The following is a 27,880-nucleotide window of genomic DNA, read 5'->3' on the forward strand; positions in this document are numbered from 1 at the left end:
GGATGGCCTCAGTCTAAGAAACTGAGCGAGCCGGGACGCCGAGCCCTGAAAGGTCTTCGGTGGGGAGGAGAGAGAAGAGGGCGGGTGGGGTCCAGGGCCACAGCGCTGCATGGCAAGAGCCTCTGCGTGGAGCCTCCAAGGTCTGGGTCACACGGGAACAAGCCAGCCAGACCTGGGGGAGGGGCAGCCTGGCCCTCTGCACTTCTTGTGACCCCGTGGGATTAAAGCTCATCTGAACCCACTTAATCCTTACTGTTGTGGGTCAACCTTGCAGGAGAAGACCGCCCACTCACACCTGGGTTCCATCACTTTTGGGTGCCTGATCCACCTTTAGTCCTTATGGGGAGGGAAGAGGACATGAAGGTCACCAGCCCAACTAGGCCACAGTGCTACAAACCATCAAAAGATTCACAGTATCCAGTGGTTGTCATATTTGAAAGTTGGATGGAGTCCCAGGGTGGGTAGCCATCAGCAAGTTGCTTACCTTCTCTGAACCCCAGTTTGAATACAGGGGCAGCTGAGAGTAGCTCTGAGCAGCTGTTAGGGTGAACTTTGGGTCTCAGCATGAGCAGCACCTACCCATCCTCACAGCCAAAGACAGGTGGGTTCCCTCCAAGCAGAAAGCAACATCCTGCTCTGTCCAGGGTGCTTCACATTCAGGGCATGGAGAGGACAGAGAAGACACACTTGCATTCTTTGTTTGTGATCATCTCCAGGTACTTGCAACAACAACAAAAAGATAAGCAACATCAAAAATTGACCCCAACTTGAGGGTTAATCTGTCAGCACATGCATAGCCTTAGAACCTCATTATAGGGAAAAGGCAGAGGATGTCTGCCTCCTTCATGTCCTTGAATTCCATGATCAAGCCCCTCAGGTGTCCCTACTGATTCTATTTTGCTTTCTTCCTTGGCTGCAACACAGAAAGAAGGAAAGCTCTTTTCTCCTCCAAGGCCGAGTGTTAGAAGCATTACCTCAGTAGCCCAACGTCCTGGAAAAGAGGAAGATTGGCAATGATGGAGCAGGTAGAGCGAGAGGCCGGGCAGCCTAGAAGCTCCTGGCTGGCTCCTCTGGCCTGTTTGACGTTGGCTCAAAAGACATGGAATTAATAGGCAAAGCTGCCTCCTCCTCCTCCTCTTACCTGCAGAGGAGAGATCGGTTCCCGGTTGGCTGGGGCAGTGTCATTGATATAGCTGGTGTCATCGTTACCTTCCACGAACAGATCACTCGACACCTGCCAGGGCCGGGCCTGAGTTTTGCCCGCAGAGCTGGAGGCTTTCACTCTCCCATTGTCCCAGAGGCCAGGGGAGGTCAAGACACAGGCTTTGCTGGGATGTGGCTCTTGGTGACCTAGTAGAAGGACTGGACAGCTCCTGGTGCTGGATCCCCCTTGCAGGTCCTGGCTGCCTCTTTGCTTCCTGCTGCCTGATCCCTGTGGCTGTCCTGGGCAGAGGAGATGAATTTGTGGCTGGCCGGGAGCTGAGGCAGAGAGATGGTGCTGCACGGAGAAGGCGCTCTGGGAGTGACCCTGGTGTGAGGAGCTAGGGGCGAAGAGTGGCCTGGGGGTGTCCCTCCTGGCGTGTACATCCCAGGTGACACCATGCTGCAGCAGATCCTGCACGACATGTACATCGACCCCGAGCTCCTGGCCGAGCTCAGTGATGTGCAGAAGCACATTCTCTTCTACAAAATGCGAGAGGAGCAGCTGAGACGCTGGAGGGAGCGTGAGGCTTGGGAGGCCCTGGCCCAGGTCGAGGGCCTCAGGCCCCCCAAGGTCAAGCGAGGTATGTGGGTGGGAGTCACCAAGGGGCTGACCCCTGGCCTCCCGGGAGGTAGAAAAGTTGTCGATGTCAGGCTATGTTCTTCTTTAAAATGGGCACTGGTGTGATGAGGGCTGGGGGCTTGAAACCTTGTTCTGTGAGCATCCTGTCCCATTAGCCTGGGCGTCTATCTTTTGACCAGGTCTGTAGGGCTCCAAGGCTGCTCAGGGAACTGCCTGGGGGCCCTGATGGCATTGGCGCACGGGGACTTGCTTTGTCTTGTTGTGGAGGGCCCAGGTTCTGGGAAGACACCACTGGGATCTCAGACTGTGCTCAGACCCTGTTGGTGACTGCCTGGTGGGTAGAGGCCATGTTCTTGAACCTCACCAGTGGTTCTGGACAGAGGGCCAGGGTGCAGCAAAGACACATCGCCCCTCCCTCACGTGCGTGTGTGGCATAGTGGTTCTGGCATAGTGGTTCCAGCACAGTGCCCGTGCCCCTCCTCCCTGTCCTTGTGTGAGAGGATGCTTTGGGTTGTGCTGGAGCCCCAGTGGGCCTCTGGAGAGAGGGTGTCAGGGAAGGTCCTGCGCTAAGAGTGACCAACCCCGATGGCAATAGCAACTGCAGACAAGAAGCAAGGGTTCAACCCACGTTTCAGGTGGTTATTCTGCAGTGACGTGCCAGTCAAGGCCGTCACTGGGGCGCCTGTGAGTGAAGGCGCACCTGAAGCAGGCAGGCTGCTGAGTTGTTGCAGGACTCAAGATCCTGCTGGGGAGGGCACTTTATGTGGATGCTGCACTTCACAGTTTGCAAGGCCCATTCATCTTCTCTCTCGTTCACTCCCCACAACAACCCTCCTCTTGGTCTCCATATTGTTGACCAGAGTGAAGTGCAGACTTGATCTGTTTGTAAGTTTTCAGTCCAGGACAAAGTCCTGTTTCTGGACTGGACATACAGGCCCCTTGGTGACCTGGCTCCCTCTCTCTACTCCAGGCTCACTGCTAGACAGCCCCTGCCATGTGCCATAGGCCACGCTGGCACCCATCTGGACATCTTGCTCTAGCCTCTGTCTTTACACATGTGAGTCTTCCCATTGGGAATGTTCTCCCGCCTTCATCCTCCTGACAAAGTCCCTCAGTTCTAGCCCCTGCCTCCTGGAGTCTCTTGGGGATGCTCCTGGCATAGGGAAGTACTTGCTCCTTGGCACATAAGACCCGTCTTTGCCCTAGCACTTGCCACACTGTCACTGTCATTCATCATCTGCTTGCCTGGCTCTCCCAGGGGACTCAAAGCCACAGGAGTGAGCACATCCTCCATTCTGTCTTCCATCCTTGGGTCTAGCACAGAGCTGGCACAGAGTGTGGAATCCCCTTTTGAACAAGACACAGTAGGACCCCAAGGAGGGAGAGCTATGACTTGACTGCATGTGGCTGGTGCCAAGGGTGGGGCTGAACTGGCAGCTGCATCACTGAAAATCACAGGCTGCCTTTCCTGCCCCACCCGGCCTGAGCCCTGGGGCCTCATGTTGTCTGTCAGGTGGCTCTTCTGCGAGGAGGACAGACGCCTAAACCTTTAACTGCAAAAATGTTTTTACGGCGATTTGTCACACATTGACATCTACATTTTCGAGTATAAATTATACATTAAACTCATTCGGGTTTCTGGTGCAGAAGACTCTTTTCCAGATAATTAATTTTCTGATTTATAAAGCATGGATAAGAGGAGGAGTGTGTGTATTCCAGGTCAGGATCCCGCTCAGATCTCAGCTCTTTACTTCAGTCCTGGTGTGGAGCTGGGCAGATGGGGAAGCCCTGAGGGGCAGGCGCGGCCCCAGAGGCTGAAGAGCTTCTTACTGTGGGCCTGGGGTGCACAGTGCCTGCTTCCTGTCCTAGGATCACAATGAAGGGTTGCAACAACCCTCCACCTGGTCTGTGACCTTTAATATTTACCATGTGCCTGTCCTCACTGAATGCCCCCATAGCCCTGTGACCCCATCTCAGATGAGGAAGCCACTGCTCACAGAGGTGACACAATCCATCCAAAGTCACCTAGCTGCTAAGAATGGAGACGGGATGTACACCCCGTGACTTTGACCTTGGTCCAGTGGCTGATGTTTTTCTACTCATTCACTTCTGAACTTGGGACTTCCATTCAATGGATGATCTGTTCATGTGTTCATTTGTTCATTTATTCATTTATTCATTCAATCCCTTAGCCAACATTACTAAGCGCTGACCTTGGTGAACTGGACAGAGCTTTGGCCCTTGAGTCCATGGGTAGATAGATCAGATCCCAGGGAACATGCCAATGGGAGTGCCAGGAGGGTGGCCTGGGGCAAAGCAGCCGCACAGCAGCTCAGGACAGCGTGTGTGGGGACAGACTCCATGGGCTGGGTCTTTTCCTTCCTTTCACAGGCACTTCCTTCCCAGCTTTTGCCTCCCTCCTTCCAATCTGTCCTGAAGGAAGCATCTGCTGTGTCCTATTGTGTGTGCCAGCCCCTTGGGATCCCTGAGCACAACTTACTCGGTTCCGGTCAGACTGGAATGACCTTGCACCTCCTCCTGTCCATCCATCTCCCCAGTCCTGCTTGTCCCCTGAGATCTCTCTCCCACCCTCTCTCTTCTGAGGACACTTCCCATCCCCTAGCGGGCCTGACCTTGCTGTCCTGAGGGCTCAACCAGGCAAGGTGCACCCTGTCCCTGAGAACTTCTGTGCTTCTCCTGCAGAGGGTAGGTGTAAACACTGGTGATAGGGATTATTCCAGTTTACAGAACCTCAGGGGCTGTATTGGTCCTGGGACACACATTTGGGGTCCACAGAAGTAAGCTGGGGTGAAAGATGACGGTCGTGGCTGGGCACACGTCACTCCCCTGACCATGCAGGTGTGTCTTTTTGTTTTCACTTTATATTTTGCTGAGAAGCTTCTGGTGTTCTGCCCTGTCATGGAAGATACAGACCCTCAGCTTACATTGTTTTCCCATCTGCCGTCATGTTTGCTGTTTGTCACATTTCTGACAAAACTGAGGTCCAGCGGGAATTTGTGTTGTTTGCTGAGACTCTGGGAAGGCGGTTATCACATTACATTCTCGTTAGATTTAAGCCACGCCCATCCAGCATTACCATGACCTTCAACATCGTTTCCCCTTTTCGTGCCCTTTTGCCACCGCAGGAACCCACACCCCGTGTGAGGAGCTGCAGCCTTTACAACCCTTGGCCCCTCTGGGCTGGCCCAGTTTTTGGGGGCTGGAGCTGGGTGTTGCCTGGGACACAGAACTCGGGACACATGTGTTCCTACTGCTGTTGTGACCCAGGAAGCTTCCCTGCCTGGTCTTGCTGGCTCCACTGTGATTGGCAGTCTCTGTCAGTGTTAAATTGGTTCCTCAGTGACCATCTTCTTATCCATCTGGACGTCATCTGCCTGGGAACAAGACCTCTTTCCCCACCCTCCTTCCTGCTTTCTTCTCTAACGTGGCTGACACTGGCCACGCCACAAACCAAACCTGCAGCCTCATGGAGGTGCCTTATTCTCACCCTCACAGCCAGCCCTGTGCCTGCCCCAGTCCAGCCTATGGAGGGCTCTAAGTCCAGCTGTCCAGCCCTCACTGCTTCCATTCCCCACAGCTGGGGTCAAGAGGCACCTCCCACCTGCTAGGCCCGCCTCTCTCTGCCCGCCCAGCCTGTGGCGCTCCCACAAGCAGCCCTGACCTGGGGCTGGAGGGAGACACCCGATCCAGCATCTTGTCTCAGCTCTCAGCCACTCCCACTGGGCATCTGCCCTGGACTGGGTGCCCAGGTGGGCCTGGTCCATGCTCTAATGAAAGCTGTGTGACACAGTCCTTCTCACTGGGCATCTGCCTTCTCTCTGTTTCCTGGGAACCATCCAGTAACCACGGCAACCTTGCCTGCTGGGCCCAGGCCCTCCTAGCCTCCATGTGTTTCCTTTCCGGGCATGGGAAGCAATACTTGCCTGCAGACATTCCCGGTGCACCCATGTTCTCAGTGGTCCCCTGCCTCAGGCTCACGCCCTACGACTTTTCTCCCCAGAGCAGCCAAAGTGTCCTTTTTTTTGCGGTACGCGGGCCTCTCACTGTTGTGGCCTCTCTCGTTGCGGAGCACAGGCTCCGGACGCGCAGGCTCAGCGGCCATGGCTCACAGGCCCAGCCGCTCTGCAGCATGTGGGATCTTCCCGGACCGGGGCACAAACCCGTGTCCCCTGCATCGACAGGCGGACTCTCAACCACTGCGCCACCAGGGAAGCCCCAAAGTGTCCTTTTAACACACTGATTAGCTCAGGCATCTCCCTGCCTCCGTGGCTTCCACTGCACTCAAAGAAACACGAATGCTTTTCGGGGGCCTCTGCCTACTTTCCAACCCGATTTCCACCCTTTTGGGTCCCTCTGTGTGGAATGCTCTTTTCCCAAATCCTCATGAGGCTGGGTCCTCCCCCTCATTCATTTCTCAGTTAGATGTTGAGCTCTTCACTGACTACCCGCTCTCAAGGACCCCACCCCAGTCCCTCTCTCTTACAACATCTGGCCTGATTTCCTTCAAAGCACTTACCACATCTGAAAGTATCGTGTTTTTTTTGTTGTTGTTGTTTGTGGTAAGAAAACACAACGTAAAATTTACCATTTTAACCATTTTAAAGTGTGCGATCCAGTGACATTTAGTACATTCAAAATGTTGTGCAACCACCACCTCTATCATTTCCATCCCCCCAAAAGGAAAGACCGTATCCTTTAAATGGTCACTCCGCATCCTCTCCTCCCCCAGCCCCTGGCAATCACTGATGTGCTTTCTGTCTCTCTTTGTTGTCGTCATCTTCCTCTTTTTTCTTGTATCTGTTTGCTTGTTTATGGTCTATCTCCTCCGTTAGTCTGCACGTGCCATGACACCATGGCTGCAGCTGCTTTGCCTCCATCCCAGCATCTGGAACAAGGCTGAGGGATATGGTTGGGGGGCAGCTGTGGGCAGGGAGCTGTTAAGACCGTTGCATGCGTGGTGTGTCAGTGGGGCTTGATAGAAGAGACGGGTATCAAAGGATTTCCCTTTTGAGTAGAAGACTGTGAACTGTGCAGTGTGACTCCTTCCCTAGACCTTGAAAATCTTCAGTAGAAGTCTAAAAATCCCAGTATACTTGTGTTTTGGGATATATTGTAGAAGCTGAACTACAATCTATAATATATAAGTAATGGCAATTCTGTCACCTTGTCATTCATACTTACAACTCATTTCTTTTTCATTTCTTGTTTTAGGATTTTGGCTTAGATTTTAGTTTGACCAATGCTACTTTTTCCCTTTGCATCCACTTAGTGTACATTTCCCTGTATCTTTTCTTCCCCGCCCCCGCCTTTTGATACCATTTTGTTTTAAGGGAGTCTATTGAAACATGTATATTAAATAGCATATGTTAGTTTAGAACTTATTTTAAAGATATAGTTGAACCCATTTTCTTTATCTTTATCAGGAATGAAACATTATCTACTGAAGATGAGAAACTTAAGGATATTTTAATATCCGTCTCCATGATTTTGTTGGCATAATCAAGAATTTTAGATTTTTTTGTTTACTTATCTTTCAAGACTTATTTTTTTATGCCAATGGTGGTTTCATAATCAAATCATAATAACAGTAATTACTTGGACACTAACTCCACTTTATATTACTCGTACCCCACATTTTTCCCTCTGAGGGGAAAGTGAGAAACATTTCATTCCCCCTTTGCCCCCTTGTACGAATGCTTTGGCCAACCCAGCAGCACACCCCTTGCTGTTTGGATTCTCAGCATGTCACACAGAAGTTATTAAACATCAAGGGAAGTCCACATTTGAAGCCGTCTCCTGCACCATCCCTGTTCTTGCTGTCATATGGTGGTAGGCATGCTGATTTTCTTCAACTCCCTTTGTGAATTTTTCTGTTAGTTCCAACAGTTTTCCAGTAGATCCAGTTAGAGGGTGGTGACTGTGTAGGAACATTGGGGAATCAGGGCATGGATGCCCTGGATTTCTGGACTGTAGCTCTTTGGAGCTGTTGCTCATGGCCCCTTTCCTGAGCACAGTGGGACAGTGCTTCTAGGACAGTGTCATGGGAGGAGGGGGCTGGGGAATCTAGCCCCCCTGGTTTCTTATGGTGCCGGATTCTCCACCAGCAGTGTCCCATCCCTTCTGTTAAGAAGATGTTTCTTGTCCATATGCAAATATTCAAAGAACAATTCTGTGGGGAGGGAGAATGGTCTTTTTCACAGAGTGTGTGTGATGGGGAGAGAAAAAGAGGTGTCTGGCGGTGCAGGAGGGTGTCCAGGGTCCTGTGCAAGGTAGACAAGAGGTAAAAAGTCCCCTGTGGCACAATAATTGCTAAATTGGGGCTGAGTGTGGGTCCGAGGGACCAGTGAAGGCAACAGATGAGCAATGGGGGTGCTGCCCGCTTCCCAGCGAGAGCCCTGGAGTCAGGCAAGAGGAACGTCATGAGAAGTGTATCTGTGGTGGCACCAGGCCATCCAGCTGACCCCAGAGAGGTGTCCTAGTGCCCGTCACCTGTAGATAGGCACTGCAGCTCTCAGGGTGTATGTGGGGGGCAGGCAGATCCTGCCTGCTCTTCCAGACTTCCACACCCGAAGGGATGCTACATTAGCTCATTTCCTGAGGGGCGCAAGGGTGGGAAATGACAGTGTCACAGATCACTTCTCCACCTTTTGGTTGGGTTGATGCTATTTTCAACATGTCTCTAGCTTGGTGGAATAGAACCAAGTCCCCTGGATTTTCATCTTTGGTCTACTGGGTTGACCTTGGAACATCACCTGTGCAGTGGGAATAATAACCCTTCCCCAGCAGTTGTTGGCAGGGTTCAAAAAGCTTCTTCAACAAGTGGGAAAGCTCCTGCCACCATGCGGGGCACATAAGAGCCAAGCCATGTCCACCTCCTTCCTTTCCTTACAGCCTCTGTCTGCCTCTGGTGGCAGATGCCCTTGGAATTTGTTCAGCCTCTTCCTGAATGTTCCCATGGGACCCAGGCTATGGGCTCAGCTCCACCACTTCTAACCTCAGTTTTTCTGGAGTCTCAGGGATGAGGGTGGGGATGGGACTTTTCCTGTGTCATTATTCCTTGTGTGGTTACTTCTTAGGGTAAATTGCAAGAAATTCAGTTATTCTAGTAAAAGGAGACTCTTGGTTCTTGGATGCTGATAAGCTTTCCTACAGGTGAAGCAAAGATGTGGCATTATGGGGGATGGGAGGACTAGTCCGTGGGGAATTGCATAGTGTATGGCCTGGGACCACCCTGGTTGTGACTGTGCAGCTGGGTGTGGGACCCCTTAGGGCGTGGAGAGAGGGGCTAGGGGCCAGACCACTACCCCCGCCTGGACTCTGAGACCTAGTGTGGGCCTTGCATGCAGTTGATGCTCTGCCCAGGCATGTGGAATTGACCTTGAGGGGGAGAGCCCACTTTCTGCCTCCTCAGCCCCGTTCGGCCTCCATATGGTGGGCAGAAAGGTGGGGCAGCAGTGCTGGTGAGCGAGGTCCACCGTGGTAGAGTCTCAGCATCGCTGAGGGGCGTCACTCTGCTTCCCTGCAGCTCAGTTCCTTCGTCCGTGAAGAGGGAAGGGCTTTCTGGGTGGCTGTAAGACTGAAGGAGCCACTGTGCAAAGTTCCCACGCTGGCCCTGGCTGGGGGCCTCTGCAGCCCACCAGCTCACTCCCTTTCCTCCCTGCCTTCCCCCAGCCGGCGCTGTGGTTCTGGCCGAGGCAGCTCTGCCAGCATCCACGGCTCCCCCAGTGCCAGCATTTGCAGAAGCTGCAAAGTCCCAGACTCACCAGGCGGGCAGTGGGAGGAGCCAGGCAGAAGCTGCCACGAGAGCGTGTGGTGCTCTTCGTGCCCAGCAGGTGTGGGTGTCCCCAGGGGTGAGAGTGCAGTTTTCTTGGCTGTGGAGGGAGATCAGCCTTATGTGGAGCCCTTAACCGTCAGCTCTGAGCATCTTGTATCTAGAAGGAGAGAACTGAAGGTGTGGCCTTGTCCAGCTGAAGGCCTTTGGTAGGGGAGCCTGGAGGGGTTCCCAGAGAGTAGGCTCAGGTTCTGGAAGCTAAGGGGGAAGGGCCAGGGCTGCAGGAAGAATGAAGCCTCAGAGCAGCTGCATTCTTTGGAATGAAGGAGAACTCACCCAGATGGAACGCCTTGCCTCCTGTGTGTCTGACCTGTCCTGGGCCCTTTGAGTGCCTGTTTATTCCACCCCCTTAGGGACCTGAGGTTGGGTCCTTTGTATTTCATGAAATCTAAGATGCCATAGCTTGAAAGACACACTATTTTTATATATTACTAAGAAAGCTGTAAATTAAACCATGATACACCATTGTTTGTAAGATACATCCTCATTTCAGAAATGTTAAGGTGTGTGTCTTCAAATTAATGAAATATGTTATTATCTCCGTTTGAGTCGAGGTGGAGTTGGAATCGGGTCCAGGCCTGCTGGGGCTCCAGTGCCCCCCACATCAAAGACCAGTGCAGAAAAAGCAAAAACAAAATCATAGAAGTAATCAAAGAAAATATGAGAGAATAGTGGGGAGAGTGAAGGTGTTCTTAAAATAAGATACAGCAAGAAAAATAAAAGGAAAAATAAAGATAAATATGACTAGATTTTTAAAATCTTCTTGATAAAAGACACCAAACGGAGTTTAAAAAGAGAACAAAGCAGGAGGTAAATGAGAGAAAAATATCTGCAACATTTATAACAGGCAAAGGACTTGTATCCAGAGAATAAAGAAACTTCCTAAGTCAGTTAGCAGAAGACAAACAGTAGAAAAACGGGGTAGATATGAACAAGCCATTCACAGGAGTGCAACTTCGAGTCACAGTGACCATGTGGAAAGGTGTTCATCCTCACTAGCGAACTATCAGTACATCACTGCAAATTAAAACAATAATACTAGCAAAAGTTAAAGAAGTTTGCTAGTAGTAATGTTGATGTGGATCCAGAGAAAGAGATACTCTCTCGCCTGCATGGCTGTGGAGGGACAGACTTTCTGCAGGTTCCTGAGGAGCTTGGGCCCACGGGGATGGGTTTCTCCTGTCCCTGCAACTTTCTCCCGGCTGCTGCCAAAAGCCCATGGGCTGTGTATTATTATTATTTTTAAAAAATTTTTATTGGAGTGTGGATGGTTTACAATGTTGTGTTAGTTTCAGGTGTGCAGCAAAGTGAATCAGTTATACTTATATCCACTCTTTTTTAGATTCTTTTCCCATATAGGTCATCAGAGTATTGAGTAGAGTTCCCTGTGCTATACAGTAGGCCCTTATTAGTTATCTATTTTTTTTGTTTTGTTTCGTTTTGTTTTGTTTTTGCAGTACGCGGGCTTCTCACTGTTGCGGCCTCGCCCGTTGCGGAGCACAGGCTCCGTACGTGCAGGCTCAGCGGCCATGGCTCACGGGCCCAGCTGCTCCGCGGCACGTGGGATCCTCCCGGACCGGGGCACGAACCCGTGTCCCCTGCATCGGCAGGCGGACTCTCAACCACTGCGCCACCAGGGAAGCCTAGTTATCTATTATATATATAGTAGTGTATATATGTCAGTCCCAATCTCCCAATTTATTCCTCTCCCCCTTTCACCCCTGGTAACCATACATTTGTTTTCTAAAGCCCATGGGCTCTTTAAACAGAGTTTTGCTCAGCTCTGGCTGGAGGGAAGCCCTTCTCCTGACTGTTGCAAGGCCCCAGCTGGGGATGCTGGGCTGAGCTGCCCGGGTGTAATTTCCTCCCCTTGCTTCAGGGGTGATCATGCCTGCCACCTCCCTCCTTCCCTAACTGTCCACCTCACTGCTTCCCTTTGCACCTGGAGGTCAGCAGGGGCAGTTTCTGAGAAAGGCCACCAGCTGGTTATCTCCTGACTCCCTGTAACCTGACGCCAGGTCTCAGCCCCACTCAGGGGAGCCGGGCTGAAGCAGCAGGTTGCAGGTGGCTGCCTGCCCCTCTGTTACCTCTCCCAGTGGCTAGAAGCAACGCTGCTTTCCAGGTTTTTCAAACGTAAAAACTAGCAAAGCTTCCTAGGATTCTTGCATTTGGAACCAGATTTTGCATTCAACTTTGGGGTTTAAATTCTTTGGGTACATTTCCACACCTGTTTCCCTCATGTCCTTTCAAAATGACAGGGCCTCAGGGAGTATTTATTTTTATCCTATCATCTCACAGATGTGCTTATTATCTGGCCACCACGGTTGGGTTCTCAATACGCACCATAAATGATTTCAAACATTTGAAATTTAATGGCTGAGAATGTAGTCAACCTTGTTTCTGTGTGCACTTGATAAAGAAAGTATTCTGCTGTAGTGTGGAGTGTGCTATAGACGTCAGTTAGGTTAAGTTGGTCAATATGTTGTTTAGACCTCTATACCCTAACTGATTTTTTTCCCTATAAGTTACCTTATCATATAAATTACCAGGAGAGTTTTTGTTGTCACAAACAGCTTTATTGAGATATAATTCATATACCATAGAAGTCACCCATTTAAAGTGTACACAAGTCACCCATTTAATGTGTACAACTAAATGGTTTTTAATATATTCACAGAGATGTGCAGCCATCACCACAGTCAATTTTGGAATATTTTCATCACCTCAAGAAAACCCATACACTTTAACTAGTACCTGCCAGACCCCTTTCTCCCTGCTCCAGCCCTTAGCAACCACTAATCTACTTTTTTTTTTTCTGCACTGGGTCTTCATTGCTTCGAGTGGGCTTTCTCTAGTTGCGTCAAGTGGGGGCTACTCTTTGTTGCGATGAGCGAGCTTCTCATTATGGTGGCTTCTCTTGTTGCGGAGCACGGGCTGTAGGCGTGCGGGCTTCAGTAGTTGTGGCATGCAGGCTTAGTTGCTCCGTATGGGATCTTCCTGGACCAGGGATCGAACCCATGTCCCCTGCATTGGCAGGTGGATTCTTAACCACTGCGCCACCAGGGAAGTCCACTGCTAATCTACTTTATGTCTCTATGGATTTTCCTATTCTGGACTTTCATATGAGTGGAATAATATAATATTGGACTTTTGTGACTGGCTTCTTGCACTTAGCATAATGTTTTCAAGGTCCTTGCACTAAGCATAATGTTTTCAATGTCCATCCACAATGTAGCATGTATCAGTATCATTCTTTTTTTATGGCTGAATAATATTCCATTATATGGATGTACCACATTTTGTCCATTTATCGCTTTTTTTTTTTTTTTTTTTTTGTGGTACGCGGGCCTCTCACTGTTGTCACCTCTCCCGTTGTGGAGCACAGGCTCCAGACGCGCAGGCTCAGCGGCCATGACTCACGGGCCCAGCCGCTCCGCGGCATGTGAGATCTTCCTGGACCAGGACACGAACCCGTGTCACCTGCATTGGCAGGCGGACTCTCAACCACTGCGCCACCAGGGAAGCCCCCTGTCCATTTATCTCTTAATGGACATTTGGGTTTTTTTCACTTTTGGCTATTATGAATAATGCTTCTATAAACATTCACATACAAGTTTTTGTGTGGATGTATGTTTTCATTTCTATTGGGTGTGTACCTATGAGTGGAATTGCTGGACCATTTGATAACTTTATGTTTAATAACTTGAAGAATTGGCAGGTTGTTTTCCAAAGCAGTCGCACCATTTTACCTTCCCACCAGCAGCATATGAGATTCCAATTTCTCCACATTCTCACCAGTACTTGTTATTATCTATGTTTTTGGTTAAATCCATCCTGGGAGATGTGAAGTGTTATGTCATTGTGGTTTTGATTTGCATTTCGCTGATGAGTAAAGATTTTGAGCATCTTTTCTTGTGCTTATTGGACATCCATATATCTTCTTTGGAGAAATGTATATTTAGATCCTTTGCCCATTTTTAGACTGAGTTGTCTTTTTATTATTGAGCTGTGAGAATTTTTATACACTCCAGGCACAAGTTCCTTATCAGATATATGATCTGTAAATATTTACTCCCACTCTTTGGATTGCCCCTTTACTTTCTTTTTTTTTTTTTTTTTTTTGCAGTACACGGGCCTCTCACTGTTGTGGCCTCTCCCATTGTGGAGCACAGGCTCCGGACGCGCAGGCCCATTGGCCATGGCTCACGGGCCTAGCCGCTCCGCAGCATGTGGGATCTTCCTGGACCAGGGCATGAACCTGTAACCCCTGCACTGGCAGGCAGACTCTCAACCACTGCGCCACCAGGGAAGCCCACCCTTTTACTTTCTTGATGGCATCCTTTGAAACACAAAAGTTTTAAATTTCAAATTTTGATGAAGTCCAAATTGTATTGATATATATTTTCTTTGTTGTTTGTGCTTTTGGTATCATATCTAAGAAACCATTGTCTAAGGTCATGAAGATTTATACCTATATCTATATTTTCAAATTTATTAACACAGGATAGCACATGATATTCTCTTTTAATCAGTTCTTGTTTTACATTGTCTTCTTATTCCTAATGCCATATATATTATATATACTGTATACACATTCCATATATATATATAAAAACATATATATAGCATATATATGACATATAACATATATATATATGTTTTAACTTAATTTAAGCATGCTAGGTGGTTTCCTACTTTATTACATTTTTCAAAGAACAAATGTTTGGTTGTATTTATAATGTATATGCTTTGCATTCACTAATATTAGTTTTTTTCATTAATTATTTTCTCCTGCTTTTATTTTATTGTTCTTTTTTATGTCTTAGATTGAGAACTTAGTTTATTCATGTTACATCTTTTTAAAAAATTTTATTTCATATTTTAAAAAATATTTATTTATTTATTTATTTTATTTGGCTGTGCCTGGTCTTAGTTGCAGCATGCATGCAGGATCTAGTTCCCTGACCAGGGATTGAACCTGGGCCCCCTGCATTGGGAGTGCGGAGTCTTAACCACTGGACTACCAGGGAAGTCCCACATCTTTTTTTAAAATAAAGCTTATAAAATTTCTCATTATAAAATATTTAAACATATAGGTAAAGTGGAAAATAATATAATAAGTACTTATGGACCCACAATATCTTTATTAAGTGTTAACTTAGTTCCTTCTTTGTTTTTATTTAAGTACGCCATATACAGTTGAGACCCACTTTAATGCCTTTCTAATTTCACTCCCCATCTCCCTCCCCATATGCAAGCCTATTATAAATTCAACATGTATCATCCTTACATCTTTTCCATACTTTAATATATATTTTGTAAGCAATATGTTGCTTGATCATTATATGAATGACATTATACTGTGTGCAATCTGAATTTAACTTAATTTATTGGTTCTGCATTTTTTAAGGAGATATGTCTGTGTTGTTCAAACCTATTTATTTTTCTTGCTATAGAGTACTGCATTATAAGAACATACTATTTTATCTGTTTTCCTTGATTAGTCATTTATGTTGTTCCTGATCTTTAATATTTTGGACAATGTTTCCATGAACCTTCTTGTTCAGGTTTCTCTGGGCACGTGTGTAGTTGGAAGTGCTATTCCTTGGTAATAATGTGTAGCATGTTCAACTTTACTAAATATTTGCCAAATATCTTCAAAGTGGTTGTATCAGTGCCTTCAGCCACTGATAATTTATAAGAATTATCATTGCTCTATATCCTTTTCAACAATCATAAGAATTATCAACAATTTATAAGAATTATCGTTGCTCTATATCCTTTTCAACAATCAGAATTTGTCATCACACTTTTTTATTCTTTCCAGTCTTGTAGGAGTGAAATGACTGTATTTTTTCATCATCATACACTCACAGTAAAATTAATGATGGTTTCACTCCTTGATGAAACAGTAAACCTTATTCATTTTATTGTATGCCAAAATGGAAGGATGCATAAAGCATTTCTGAAGTATGATGGGTGTCTTGAGGAAAGGCACTGTTTGATTTTTTGAGTTATGTGCTGAACTAGCCTCTTTATTCATGGAATGCCATTGTTACTTGAAAGAAGACTGACAAACTATGTCTTTTTTCAGACTTGTGTATTTGCAGATGAATAAAGTGAATCTGTCACTTCAAGGAAAACAATGGATAAAATTTATTCCAGTGATAAAATTCCAGGTTTCAAGCAAAAATTAGAATTTTTGGAAAACTTGTATCAGCTACAATGAACGTATTAGATTCCCAATACATAAAGGCTTTTCTCTGAGGTTCATAGTAATATTAACAAACAATTTTATGATATTATAAAATAAATTGGGTCCACGTTTGGAAGATCTGCTTGATTCAGTGAACCAATATTTTCCAAGGACCAATGAGGAATGTTGCAAAATCACACATGAGTAACAGATCCATTCAAAGTGCAAAATAAACCAATGGGTTTTAATTTTTTTTTTTTTTTGCGGTACGCGGGCCTCTCACTGTTGTGGCCTCTCCCGTTGTGGAGCACAGGCTCCGGATGCGCTGGCTCAGCGGCCATGGCTCACGGGCCCAGCCGCTCCGCGGCATGTGGGATCTTTCCGGACCGGGGCACGAACCCATGTCCCCTGCATCGGCAGGCAGACTCTCAACCACTGCACCACCAGGGAAGCCCCTGGGTTTTAATTTTATTTTGCTTAAAAATCTTTAAACTTTTTATTTTGAAGTAACTTTTTTTTTAGGCCACACCCTGTGGCATGTGAGATCTTAGTTCCTCGACCAGGGTTTGAACCCACGTCTCCTTCAGTGGAAGTGCGGAGTTGTAACCATTGGACAGCCAGGGAAGTCCCAAGTTGCTATTATTTTAAGTAAATATATATTAAAAATTTTCTCAGTTTTAATTTTGAATATGGTAAATATTGATAGATATAACCCACATAAACACAAATTCTTTGAGATACTCAATATTTTTAAAGAATATAAAGGGGTCTTGAGAGCAAATTTTTTGATAACAGATGCTTCAAAGGATACATTGTATGCAATGAGTTAGCTTTTCTACAATGCATCTAGACTAGTACTATCTATATACCATTCTTGGGAGAACTGAGAAAAAAAATGACAATTCAAATTACGTTTTATAGGGCTTATTTCTCTCAAAGGACCCTAGTAGAGAGAGATTGTTCTAGACATTAATAAGTTAATACATGTAAAATATGTTGAACCATGATTAGCAGATAAGCCTTCTGTAGATGTTAGCTGTTACTATTGATTTTATTAATTGGTGCAATTGCTTGACAGTTATGTGTATTCAAGTATCTTCTCTCAGTTGATGACTTGATTTTTAATTGTCTTTATGGTATTTTTTGTGTGTAGAAATTTTAAGCTTTAATCTGTATTCAAATATATCAACATTGTCTCTCATAGTTTATTCTTTTTATGTCTCATAGAAGAAATTCTTCCCTTCCCCAAAGTAATAATGATATGCATTTATATTTTCCTCTAAAAGTTTCCAAGCGTCCAAATGTTCCTTTTCACAGACTTATAAAACCACCTTTGTCAAGGTCATTGGTGACTTCCATGTTGTTGAATCCAATGATCAGTTCTCAAGTCTTCATCCCAATGACCCATCAGTAGCCTTTGACACAGTTGACCTCCCTTTAATTCCTGAAATTCTTTCTCCACTTGGCTTCTGGGATACTGCTCTCTTTTGGTTGTTCTCCTGCCTCACAGGCTTCTTTGTCCTCATCTCCTTGGGGGTCCTCCTCCTATCTAGGTGTTGGAATGTGCCGGGCTTCAGTCCTTCAACCTCTCCTGTTTTCTGTCTACACATACTCTCTACCTACTCTCCTCCAGTTTTGTGGCTTTAAATATCTATACACTGATGCCTCCAAAAAGTTATATTTTAGCTCCAGCCTCTCCTCTGAACTCTGTATTCAACTGCCTATTGGATGTCTAATAGACGTCTCAAACTTAATTTGGCCCAAACAGAAATGTTGATTTATCCAAGCAGTTTCTTTCATGTTACTCTTTTCAGTAATATGACCATCCATTCCATTGCTTAAGCTGAAAAGCTAGAGTTTTCTTGCTCTTTTTCTTTCACAACTCATATCCAAAATTTAAGCAAATATTGCTTTTTCCTTCAGAATATATCCTAAATCTTAACCACTTTATACCTCCTCCACCAGGACCATCTTAGTCCAAGAAATGATTGTCTGTCCCCTGGACTATTACAAATGCTCACTGGCCTACAGATTTTCTTGTCCCCTGTTTCCCACACTGAATGAATTAAAGCTGCTGCTTCTCCAACTGCATTTCCAGTTTCCCTTCTTGCTCCCTCTGCTGCAGCCACAGTGGTCTCCTTGCTGTTTCATGAACTTGCCAACCACATTACCAGCATCTGACCTCAATCCTACTCAGGTCCCAGTCTCACCTGGAGAACTCTGATTCCCCTCTACCCTGTAGGAGTCTCATTCCTGGTGACCACTATTTGTTTCAAGACCCACATGGGAGCATCCACCCTGCTCACTGTTTCACACTTCTGTTTGGAATAGAGTCAATGGAGGCATCTATATTGTGTTTGGAGAAGAGAATTTTATCTTCACGGGGACATCAAAAAGAAAAGCCTTTAAGCTTATAAGTTTTCTTTTGAGCTTACTGTTATCTGTGCCCATCTTTTTTTGCTACAATTTTCCCCCTAGATAATGTATAGTTTCAGTTTTGATTTCCCCTAAGATCCATGGGTTCTCTAGGAGATACTTTCTTGATGGCTATTTTACCCCATTGATTTCTAAGTTTTGTATTATTGTTTGAGGATGCGGTCTATAAAATTTTCTCATAATTTCAAGATCAGAAGAAGAAAAGTATATTGTCAATGTTTAAGGAGTAAAGTTCTGTAGTTGTTAAGTAAAATTTGTTGACTATATTATTCAAATCCTCTATATTATTAATTTTTAAAATCTATTTGGTCTACCAGCTTCTTAAATAGATATAGCGAAACTCTCTACCATGAGTATATATACATTTTGAAATTCTCATTGTGTTTTTAGGAGTTTTTGTTTTATGCAGTTGTCTGCTATGTTGTTTGTTGTATAAAGTTTTATGACTGTTATATCTTCTTTGTGGGTTGCATCTTTTATAATTACATAATATTCTTTTTTGTCTTGTCTAACACATTTGTCCTTGAATTTACTTTGTCTGACATTGCCACTTCTGCTTTCTTTTTGCTTGCCTTTGTATGGTCTATTGTTAACTAGCTCTTTATTTTTTAACTTTTTCTTTTTTACATGTGTGTTTTATTTAAATAGTACAGAATTGGATTTTACTTTTTTTTCCCCATCAGGAGAAGGAAGGATTTATTATTATTATTATTGTTGTTTTTCCATGATGGGGAAAACTTGGGAATACTTTATCTAACCTAAATTCAAAAATATAACTGGCAGCATTTTCTAAGGACAGCTCTCATGTGAAACACCCTTATGCCCAGAATTACAGGGTTAGAATGTTCACCAGTAGAAATTTAATTTAGTGACCATTCCAGTGGAATTTTAATTTAGTAAAAGAAGAGAAAATTGACACTGAAGCTATAATGAAATATGCCTTGTTAGAAGTAGGGTCAAAAAGTGATGACTTAATTAATGACATTAAATAGTGGGCTTTTACTTTCTTTCCTTTTTTTTTTCTGAATTTTATTTTATTTTATTTTTTTTATACAGAAGGTTCTTATCAGTTATTTATTTTATACTTATTAGTGTATATATGTCAATCCCAATCTCCCAATTCATCCCACCACCCCCAAGGAAGGATTTATTATTATTTGCAGCCAGTAAGGAGAACACCTAGGGTCTTTCCCAAAGCAGTGTTTGTCTTTTACTGTTTATTTACATCTGACAGTCTCAGATCTTTAATAGGGAAATTAATTCTGTTCCCATTTTTGTGTTAATGAATATCCTTAGGGTTTAGGGATTCTGTGTTATTTTTCATTTGTTATCTGTATCAGTTAGGGATGTGCTTGGCCGTAAGTAGCAGAATGCACGATTAAAAGTTGCCTAATTAAATAAATCTTTCATATTTATTTATATTACCACATTTCATTTAATAATTACAGAACTTTATTCCTTGGAGTTCCTTATTTTTCTCAAATGATAAGAATTCTGGAGGTGTACTGCAATGGATAGATTAGTTTAGCTGCTCAGCAAGATCATCAAGGCCCCATCTCCTTCAGTCCTTCTGCTTACTCATCCTTAGCATGTGGCTTTCTTCCTTATGGCTGCAAAAGTCCTCCAGCAGCTCCTGGCATCACTTCTTCATTCCAGGTAGGAAGAAGGAGGTGAGGTAAACGAGTAAAGAGTGAAGGGGCTTCTCCTAAGAAATCTTCACCTTTTTTTTTTATAATGTTTTTTTATTGTGGTAAAAGTTGCATAATATAAAACATACTACTTTAACCATATTTAACTGTACAGTTCGGTGGCACTAAGTACATTCACATTGTTATGCAACTCTCACCATCATCCATCTCCTGAATTTTTCACCTTCCTAAACTGAAACTCTGTCCCCTTTAAACACTAACTCCCCACTCCTCCTACACCCCCTCCCCCGGCCCCTGGCATCTACCAATGTACTTTCTGACTCTACAAATTTGACTATTCTAGGTACCTTGTATGAGTGGAATCAAACCGTATTTGTCTGCAACCTTAAGAAGTCTTCACCTTTTGTTTCGAGAATGAGTTCCCATCATTGGGACTTCTGCCTGCATCTCCTTTGTCAAGAACGGGGATGTCTGGTCACTCCTAGATCGATTACTTGCCAAGGAGAATAAATTTACATGATGGGTTTAGACTAATTTTATTTGTCCTTTGAGGCTGGGGTAGAAACCTGCCTCTCCTGAAACCAAGGGATCTCTGTTACTCCCCAAAACAAACTGGGGTTTTTAGTAAGGCAGGAAGGTGGCTGGAATGGGTGATGAGGAGGTAACTGACAATGCCTGCTATAATAACTACACATTTTCTGTTGTTTTCTCTTTTCCCTTTAAGTATTTTTACAGGATTGGTAAGCCTCTTATTTACTTTTGCCCACTATTAATTTGGAAGTTCTACAATTCTAGTAGTGGTTGCTTCCCTGATTCTATCAGTCATAATTAAACTTATATTCCTCTATTACTATATTGCTTTAACATACTAAAAATATACCGACGCTGGGGGAATTAATGCTGCCTTCTGCAATAGGTAAATGCGGGAATTTCAGTGGGTTAACATAATGAAGGTTTATTTCTGATTAAGTCACAGTTTGATGTGGATTAGGTAGCTGTCTGCCTGGCTTGCTTTCGAACACTGACTCATGGATCAGGCTTTTTTCTCCACCATCTTGGAGTCGTTTATTTCCCACTGAAGGGATGGGAGACAGAATGTGGAAAAGGCACTCAGATTGCAACCAGCCTCAGCCTGAAAGTAGCACAAATTATTTCCCCTGACGCTCCACAGACTAGAATTCAGTCACGTGGCCCCATGGAATTGAAGGGAACCTGAGAGAAGTGGTCATCTGGTGGGCTCAGGGAGTGGAGCTGGGGTGCTGGACATAGCGTGGTCACTGTCACAAACTGTCATTCTGGTTACTCACTTGTTTTGTTCTTCTCTGCATAAATACACTCACCACCTCCTTAAGGGGATGCCCGCAAGTCTCACCCGGTCACTGCATCAACCCAAAGTTCGCAGTCTACACGTGTTCTGCGTTAGGCACTCTAAGGTCCTGATATGACTAAAAAGACATGTCATCCTAACACAGCCCACCTTTAAGACACGATATACAGTGGGGGAGCAGGGTCAGAATATCCGCTATGGAAAAGGGGGGAGTGTGAGCCCCACTCAATCACTAGTCTATAGCATCCTAAAATCCTCCAGGTCAGGCTCTGCAAGGTCCCCCTGCCCTGGCAGTGAAGGGATGGCCTTGAATGGATGCTGTCTGTGCCCTGGGGGCTCCTCTTGTTCATTATTCCCCTTGGCCACATCCAGAGTGAGTGTTGAGGGTCGCACCCTCTCTGGACCAGTATAGCCTTTGAAACCTGCCCCCTGGTCATCGAGGCTGGGTGCCCAATGGTTGTTTAAGTCTTGAACAATCAGAGGCTTTTTTAGTCCAGACTCAGAGACTTAGGAGGCTCCTGATCTGTTTGCTTCCATGTGCCAGGAGCAACAGCTAAGATTCTTCTCTGGACATATTTCGCAAATTGCCTGTTTTTCTTTGCCTCTTTACCCTGATGCCTCTACCTTTCGACTGAAGGTCATCTACGTTAGGCTCCTTGAAAAATATGTGTGAGAGATTGCAGTCTGAGTGTGCTTGTGAGGGGCAGAGACAGTGTTGGGAGAAAATCACATAAGGCTATTGTTCAGGAAATGCCTGTGAGAGAAAAAGGAGCAGGCTGGGAGAGCCGTGGCACTGCAGTGTGGGCGTGACCTTGAGTGAAGGAGAGGGGGAGGCCGGTTGGCTGGAGGTGTTCCAGGCAGCCACTCAGTCCAGGAAAGGTTTGTCAAGGCGTCCGGGGAGTTGCCCATTAGAGGAGTCCCATGTCTCCCAGGAACCAGCCTGCCATACTCAGTCAAAGGCTAGGAGCCTCCTCTGGAAGCATGGCCTTGGGCAAACACAAGGGCATAGGAGCTGGAGTGCACAGTCACTTATGCTCCCTGTTGTGGGATGTCCATGGAGCACATTCTCATGACCGTCACAGAGATCTGTGTCCTAGGGCCCTTTATTCACCTTAAAAGTTTTACTGGGCCAGTCATGCAAAACCTTTAAAAATCCCATCTCTTGCAGTTTGGGCCCTAGAAAGAGATGGCTTTTCCAAACCTACAAAGTCCCAGATTTCTATATTCTCTTTATTCCCTTTCATTTCTACTTGCAAAGTGCTCAATTCTTCCTTGAACTTAACATCTTGCCAAACACAGCTCCTAACAACCAACCCGCTACCAAAGTTCTATTTTCCAATATCTTCCCTTAGGGGGGACAGGTTCAGAAGGCAGGAGGGTCTGCCTTTTAAGTGATAGTGTCTGATAACTTTACCAGATGCTTTGCTCCTGCATCACGTGGATCCCCAGCCATTCAGCCTGCTAAACATCACTGGTAAGGCAGTGACACTTAGTTGATATTCCTGTTTCAGCCAGTACCCCACTTTAGATTTCCATTTTAGTCATGGTTATCAATGGAATCTGTTAGAACAGGCAAACTGAAAAATCTCAGTGACTTAATCCAACACAGGTTTATTTCTTGCTCAGGTTACAGGCTGATGTGGGTCAGGGAGACTCAGGGGCCAGCTGCTTCATCTTGCAATGCCACCATCTCCAATTCCTTATTTCTAGCCAATGGACAGGAGAGATAGAGATAGAGATAAAGATAGAGATAGAGATAGATAGAGAGATGGTTGGGGGAAGGGAGGGGGAGAGAGAGAGAGAGAGAGAGAGAGAGAGAGAGAGAAAGACTCCCGGGCTCCTAGCTGCCTTGGCTTGGGAGTGACACAAGTCTTCCTTCAGCGAGTGCTGTCACCTGATGTCTCCTGTGCTGAAGATTTCAGAGTCTCTGGGCTTTGGACACCAGTTCCAGCTTTGAACACCTGCTCCAGCAGGCTGACTTGGCTGACATATTGCTCCCTAGAGGGAGTGGGAGAGGGAGATGGCCATGGACCTGCACTCAGGTCAATGTCTCTCTGGCACCCTCTTTGCAGATGACCACGTTTTGTAGGGTGGCGTGATGGTTGTGCACCCCTGGCCAGCCCAGGTCATTGCTGACTCAGTACAACTCAGACTTGTTTTTCCTTCCTTCCTTGTTCTTCCTGTGTTGTGAGGCAGCGAGTGACAAGCACATCCAGTGGCTCCTGGGGGCAGATGGCGAAGTCTGGGTCTGGGTCATGGGAGAAGGCCCTGGAGACAAACCCTATGAAGAGATCTCTGAGGAGCTGATTGCAGAGAGGGCACGGCTGCAGGCACAGAGGGAGGCGGAGGAGCTCTGGTGAGAGGTGCCAATGGGTACTGGGGCGGGTCCTGAACACGGAGGCTTGGGGTGGGTTCACATTAAGGGCAATAGGTTATGGGTGGGAGGGAGGGGGCGCCAGGCAGCTGGCTGGCTGTTTGGAGCTCTGCTATGATTAGGGGACCAAAGCACTAGTCTTACATCAGGTAGACCTTGTGGGTTCAAATCCTGGCTCCACTAATTCGTGGTGAGCTGATCCAGGGCCTCAGTTTTCACATCTGTGGTTTGGGCATCACAACACCTTTTCTATATGGATGTAGTTGGATTTACTGAGATAATGCGTTTGATATCCTTTTGCCTCTTTCCTCACCGAATTGTCCCGAGGACAGCAGAGCAATTTGAATTCACTTTTAAAATCTGTTCGTTCCTCATCATGTTACCTCCATTTCTGACACAAGATGGACAGTTGAGCCCCTACTGATACTGGGGGGTCAGACTTCTTTCATAAACCACATTTGACATATTTTTTGCCAGACTTGGAAATTTGTATGAAGTCGACTCCAACATTTTTCCCCCAATTTTTAATGACAGTGTTTTAATCATAAAATTGTAATGTGTAAACAACATTGAAAACTGTAAAGAATCAATTAAATAACAACTCAATACCAACCACCTAAGATAACCACGGTGAGCATTTGGGCAATACATGCTTTGTAAGCTGCTTTATTCACACCTTCATAAATTGATTACTATAGATCCACAGTGTTATTTAAGATTACTGTATAGTATCCCATTACGTGAGAAACCCAATTTATTGGTCTTGTTGAGGGACATTTGGGTTTGCCACTTTTTATGTTATAAAAACCCTCTAATGAGCTTTTCCCTACACCTTTGTAAACTTGAGTGAGAAATGGGGTTTCTGAGGCTTTATCTTCTGGCTTCCAGAGCAATTCTGGTGACTTATACTCCCCACCTTTGCTAACATTGAGTTTTGTGAACCTCAGATATTTGCCGTTCTGATAGACCAAGAATGATTGCGCATGGTTTTTATTTGAAGTTCTGTTGGCATGTGGTCCTTCAGTTTCCCATACCTCCTGATACCTGCTGGTGTTCTCTTGGAAGGAGACAGAAGGAGGCAGAGATCACCAAGAAGTTCCGGGATGCTCTGGCCAATGAGAAAGCCCGGATCCTGGTGGAGAAGTGGAAAGTGGAGACGGAGGACCGCAAGGCTGCCAAAGTCCTGGAGGAGCGCATCCATGAGGAATTCAAGGTGGGCCAGTGCCTGGGCATCTGTGTGAGGCCACCTGTTCCAGCCCCCAAGCCCCTGGGGTTGATCTCTGGTTTGGATCAGTCCTTGGCTAATGAGTGCTTTATGAGAACAAAAGTCTGGCATGTCTGAGCAGGAAGGAACTTGACACACCATTTGGGCCAATCCACTTCCCCTTGAACAGATGAGGAAATCAGGGTCAGACAGGGGAAGAGACTTGCCAAGGCTGTGTGTACTGGTGGTTGGGGACAGAGCCAGGATCAGAACTCAGCCCTCTACATCCCAACCCAAGGGTCCTGAAACGAGGCCTGGAGAGAGCTGAGTTTGTGGTCAGATCAGCCTGGGATCCAGTTCCAACTCTATTGCTTACTGCTGTGTGACCTTAGGAAGCTTGCTGAACTTCTCTGAGTCTTCACTTTCTTGTCTGTAATATTAGGGTAGTGACAACACCCTACCTGAGATTTTTGGAGGATTCGAGGAGATGAAAAATGTATATTTTTTGCCCACGATTGGAGGTTGTTTGTAACCTTGCATATCTACTCATTCTGAGAGAGTTTGGAGCTGTTAAAGGAGCTTTACTGTCCTCTAGCAAGAAGCTTAGGTTTCCTGAAAAAGAAAAAAAATTTTTCCTGGTTCCTATTTTGAAATTTTTTTTTCTACAGGAATAATACATTTTGGGGGGATAGGAAACTCAGAAAATACTATAAACAAAAAGAAAAAAATGATAATCATGCTGAATCTCAATAATTGTATTATTTTGTGAATTGTATATTAATGGCATTTGCTCATTTTTGAATTTTTAAAAACTTTTCCCCCCATAATGATTAGATAATGGGGACATTGACCCCTTAAGATCATTTCTATTGCAAACATTTTTTCTCAGTGTTGTTGTTGCTATTTTCTTAATTTTGGTTATAGTGGTTTGGGATGTACAGAAGGTTAAAATTTTTATTAGCCAACTATATCAATCATTTTCTTTATTATTTGTTTTATGCATAGAAAGATCTGTGCCATCACAAGCTTGTAAAAATACTAATCTACATTGTTTTATATATCTTCCCTTATTTCATTTCTTTGCACTTAATTTTCCTTCACTCTGGAGTGTGGTATGATGTATGGCTCTCACTATATTTTCTTCCAAATGGCTAGCCCGTTATCCTAACATCATTTACTATGTAAACTATCCTCTCTCCTCTCACTGGATTTGCTGCCTCGATTCTTACTTCTTACTTACTTTTGGATCTTTTCATGGATTTTTCTTCTTTGACTGATTATTCCTGAGCCAGATTTAATTGTTTAATTGTATGCAGCTTTAACATAAATGTTACCATCTATTAAAGTCAGAGTCTATCATTACTCTTCATTTCTAAAATGTCCTTGGCTAATCTCATCCATTTTTTCCTGTTAGAGATACTTTTGAAATATTTTCTCACTATCCCCTCCCCCCAACATCAAAAAAGCAACGTGGTGGTTTTTATTGGAATTGCATCAATGCTATTGCTGTATTTGTGGAGGATGAACATTTTTATAATATGAACAAGTAAATCTTCTTGTTCAGGAATGTGGTATGTTCTTCCTTTTATTCAAAGCTTCTTTTTTGTCTTTGATATACGTTTTTTTTTAAACACCTGTAAATGCACTGGCCACCCAATCCCAAACATTCTCAATGACATACGTACCTGTGGGCTTCTATTTTTTGGACTTTGGTAAAATTTATTGTTTTATTTAGGTGCCCTACATTTCTTTTCTAATTAAACTTTAGGTTTAATATTTTTTATTGCTATTGTGATTGTGCTCATTATTTTTAAACTTATTGCAATTGCTAGTTATATATTTATATTGTTACTGGTCTCCTTAGTTAACTTTCCTATGAGTTGCATTTTTTTCTAGGAGATTCTTCTGTTTTTTTTTTTTTTGGCTGCACCATACGGCTTGTGGGATTTTAGTTCCCCGGCCAGGGATTTAACCTGGGCCCTCAGCAGTGAGAGCACGGAGTCCTAACCACTGGACCATCAGGGAATTCCCATCTTTTGAGTTTTTAAGTGAAGCAATATTTACTCTAAAACACTTTATTTAAAAAAAAAATTCAAACTTGAAGAAAAGTGGAAAGAAAAATAAAATGAATACTCATATTATCCAGTTAAATTTACCAGTTATTAATATTTTGCCACATTTTCACTCTCTTTCCTTCTCTCTCCATGCACACAGGCGCACACACACACATACAGATACACGTATGCACTTTTTGGTTGCTGTCATTTTGCTGAACAATTTGAGAGAAAGTGGCAGACGTAGTAACTCTAACCCAAGGGTTAGCAAACTATTTTCTGTAAAGGACCAGATAATCAATATTTTGGGCTTTTTGGGTCTGCCTCTGTCACAACTACTCACCCAGACCATCGTAGCACAAAAGCAGCCACAGACAATATGTAAACAAAAGGGTGTGGCTGTGGTCCAGTGAGACTTTTTTTTTTTTTTTTGCGGTACGCGGGCCTCTCACTGCTGTGGCCTCTCCCGTTGCGGACCACAGGCTCCGGACGCGCAGGCTCAGCTGCCACGGCGCACGGGCCTAGCCGCTCCGCGGCATGTGGGATCCTCCCGGACCAGGGCACGAACCCGTGTCCCCTGCATTGGCAGACGGACTCTCAACCACTGCGCCACCAGGGAAGCCCTGGTGAGACTTTTAATAATGCATGTCAGCCAGGTTTGGCCTTGGAGCCTCAGTTTGCTGCCTCCTGATCAAACCCTAATCCTTCAGCGAGGATCTTCCATGAAAAAGGACATTTCCTGTCATAGCCACAATAATCATTATCACACTGATTGAAATTAACAATATGATTCCATAATAGTAACTCAAATCTAATCCACAGTGGAGAGGTATTTAGGTTGTATTGTTGGATTTTGCATATGATTATTTAAATCTGCTGGGGAAGAAAAACAATACTTTTTATATGTCTCCAACAGCAAAAGTCACCTGTTCCAATCTCTGGACTCCCTCCTCCCTAGAGGTGAGCTGAGTCCCAGATGCTGGGAGGGTAGCTCAGTGGAGCTGG

The 27,880-nt window shown here is 45.0% G+C and overlaps 1 protein-coding gene across 1 annotated transcript in view; it reads left to right on the forward strand.

Moving 5' to 3' along the window:
• The first annotated feature begins 1,559 nt into the window (after window positions 1-1,559).
• Window positions 1,560-27,880, forward strand: part of SH2D4B (SH2 domain containing 4B) — a 78,961-nt gene continuing 52,640 nt past the window's right edge. Inside the window, exons 1-3 of the mRNA XM_082611213.1 lie at window positions 1,560-1,784; window positions 23,440-23,599; window positions 24,683-24,830. Coding sequence (XP_082467339.1) covers window positions 1,601-1,784; window positions 23,440-23,599; window positions 24,683-24,830 — 492 coding nt within the window. The 5' untranslated portion in view covers window positions 1,560-1,600. The remainder of the gene's footprint in view (window positions 1,785-23,439; window positions 23,600-24,682; window positions 24,831-27,880) is intronic.

This window comes from Mesoplodon mirus, assembly GCF_964341445.2.
Source record: "Mesoplodon mirus genome assembly, chromosome: 2".
NCBI classification, from domain to species: domain Eukaryota; kingdom Metazoa; phylum Chordata; class Mammalia; order Artiodactyla; family Ziphiidae; genus Mesoplodon; species Mesoplodon mirus.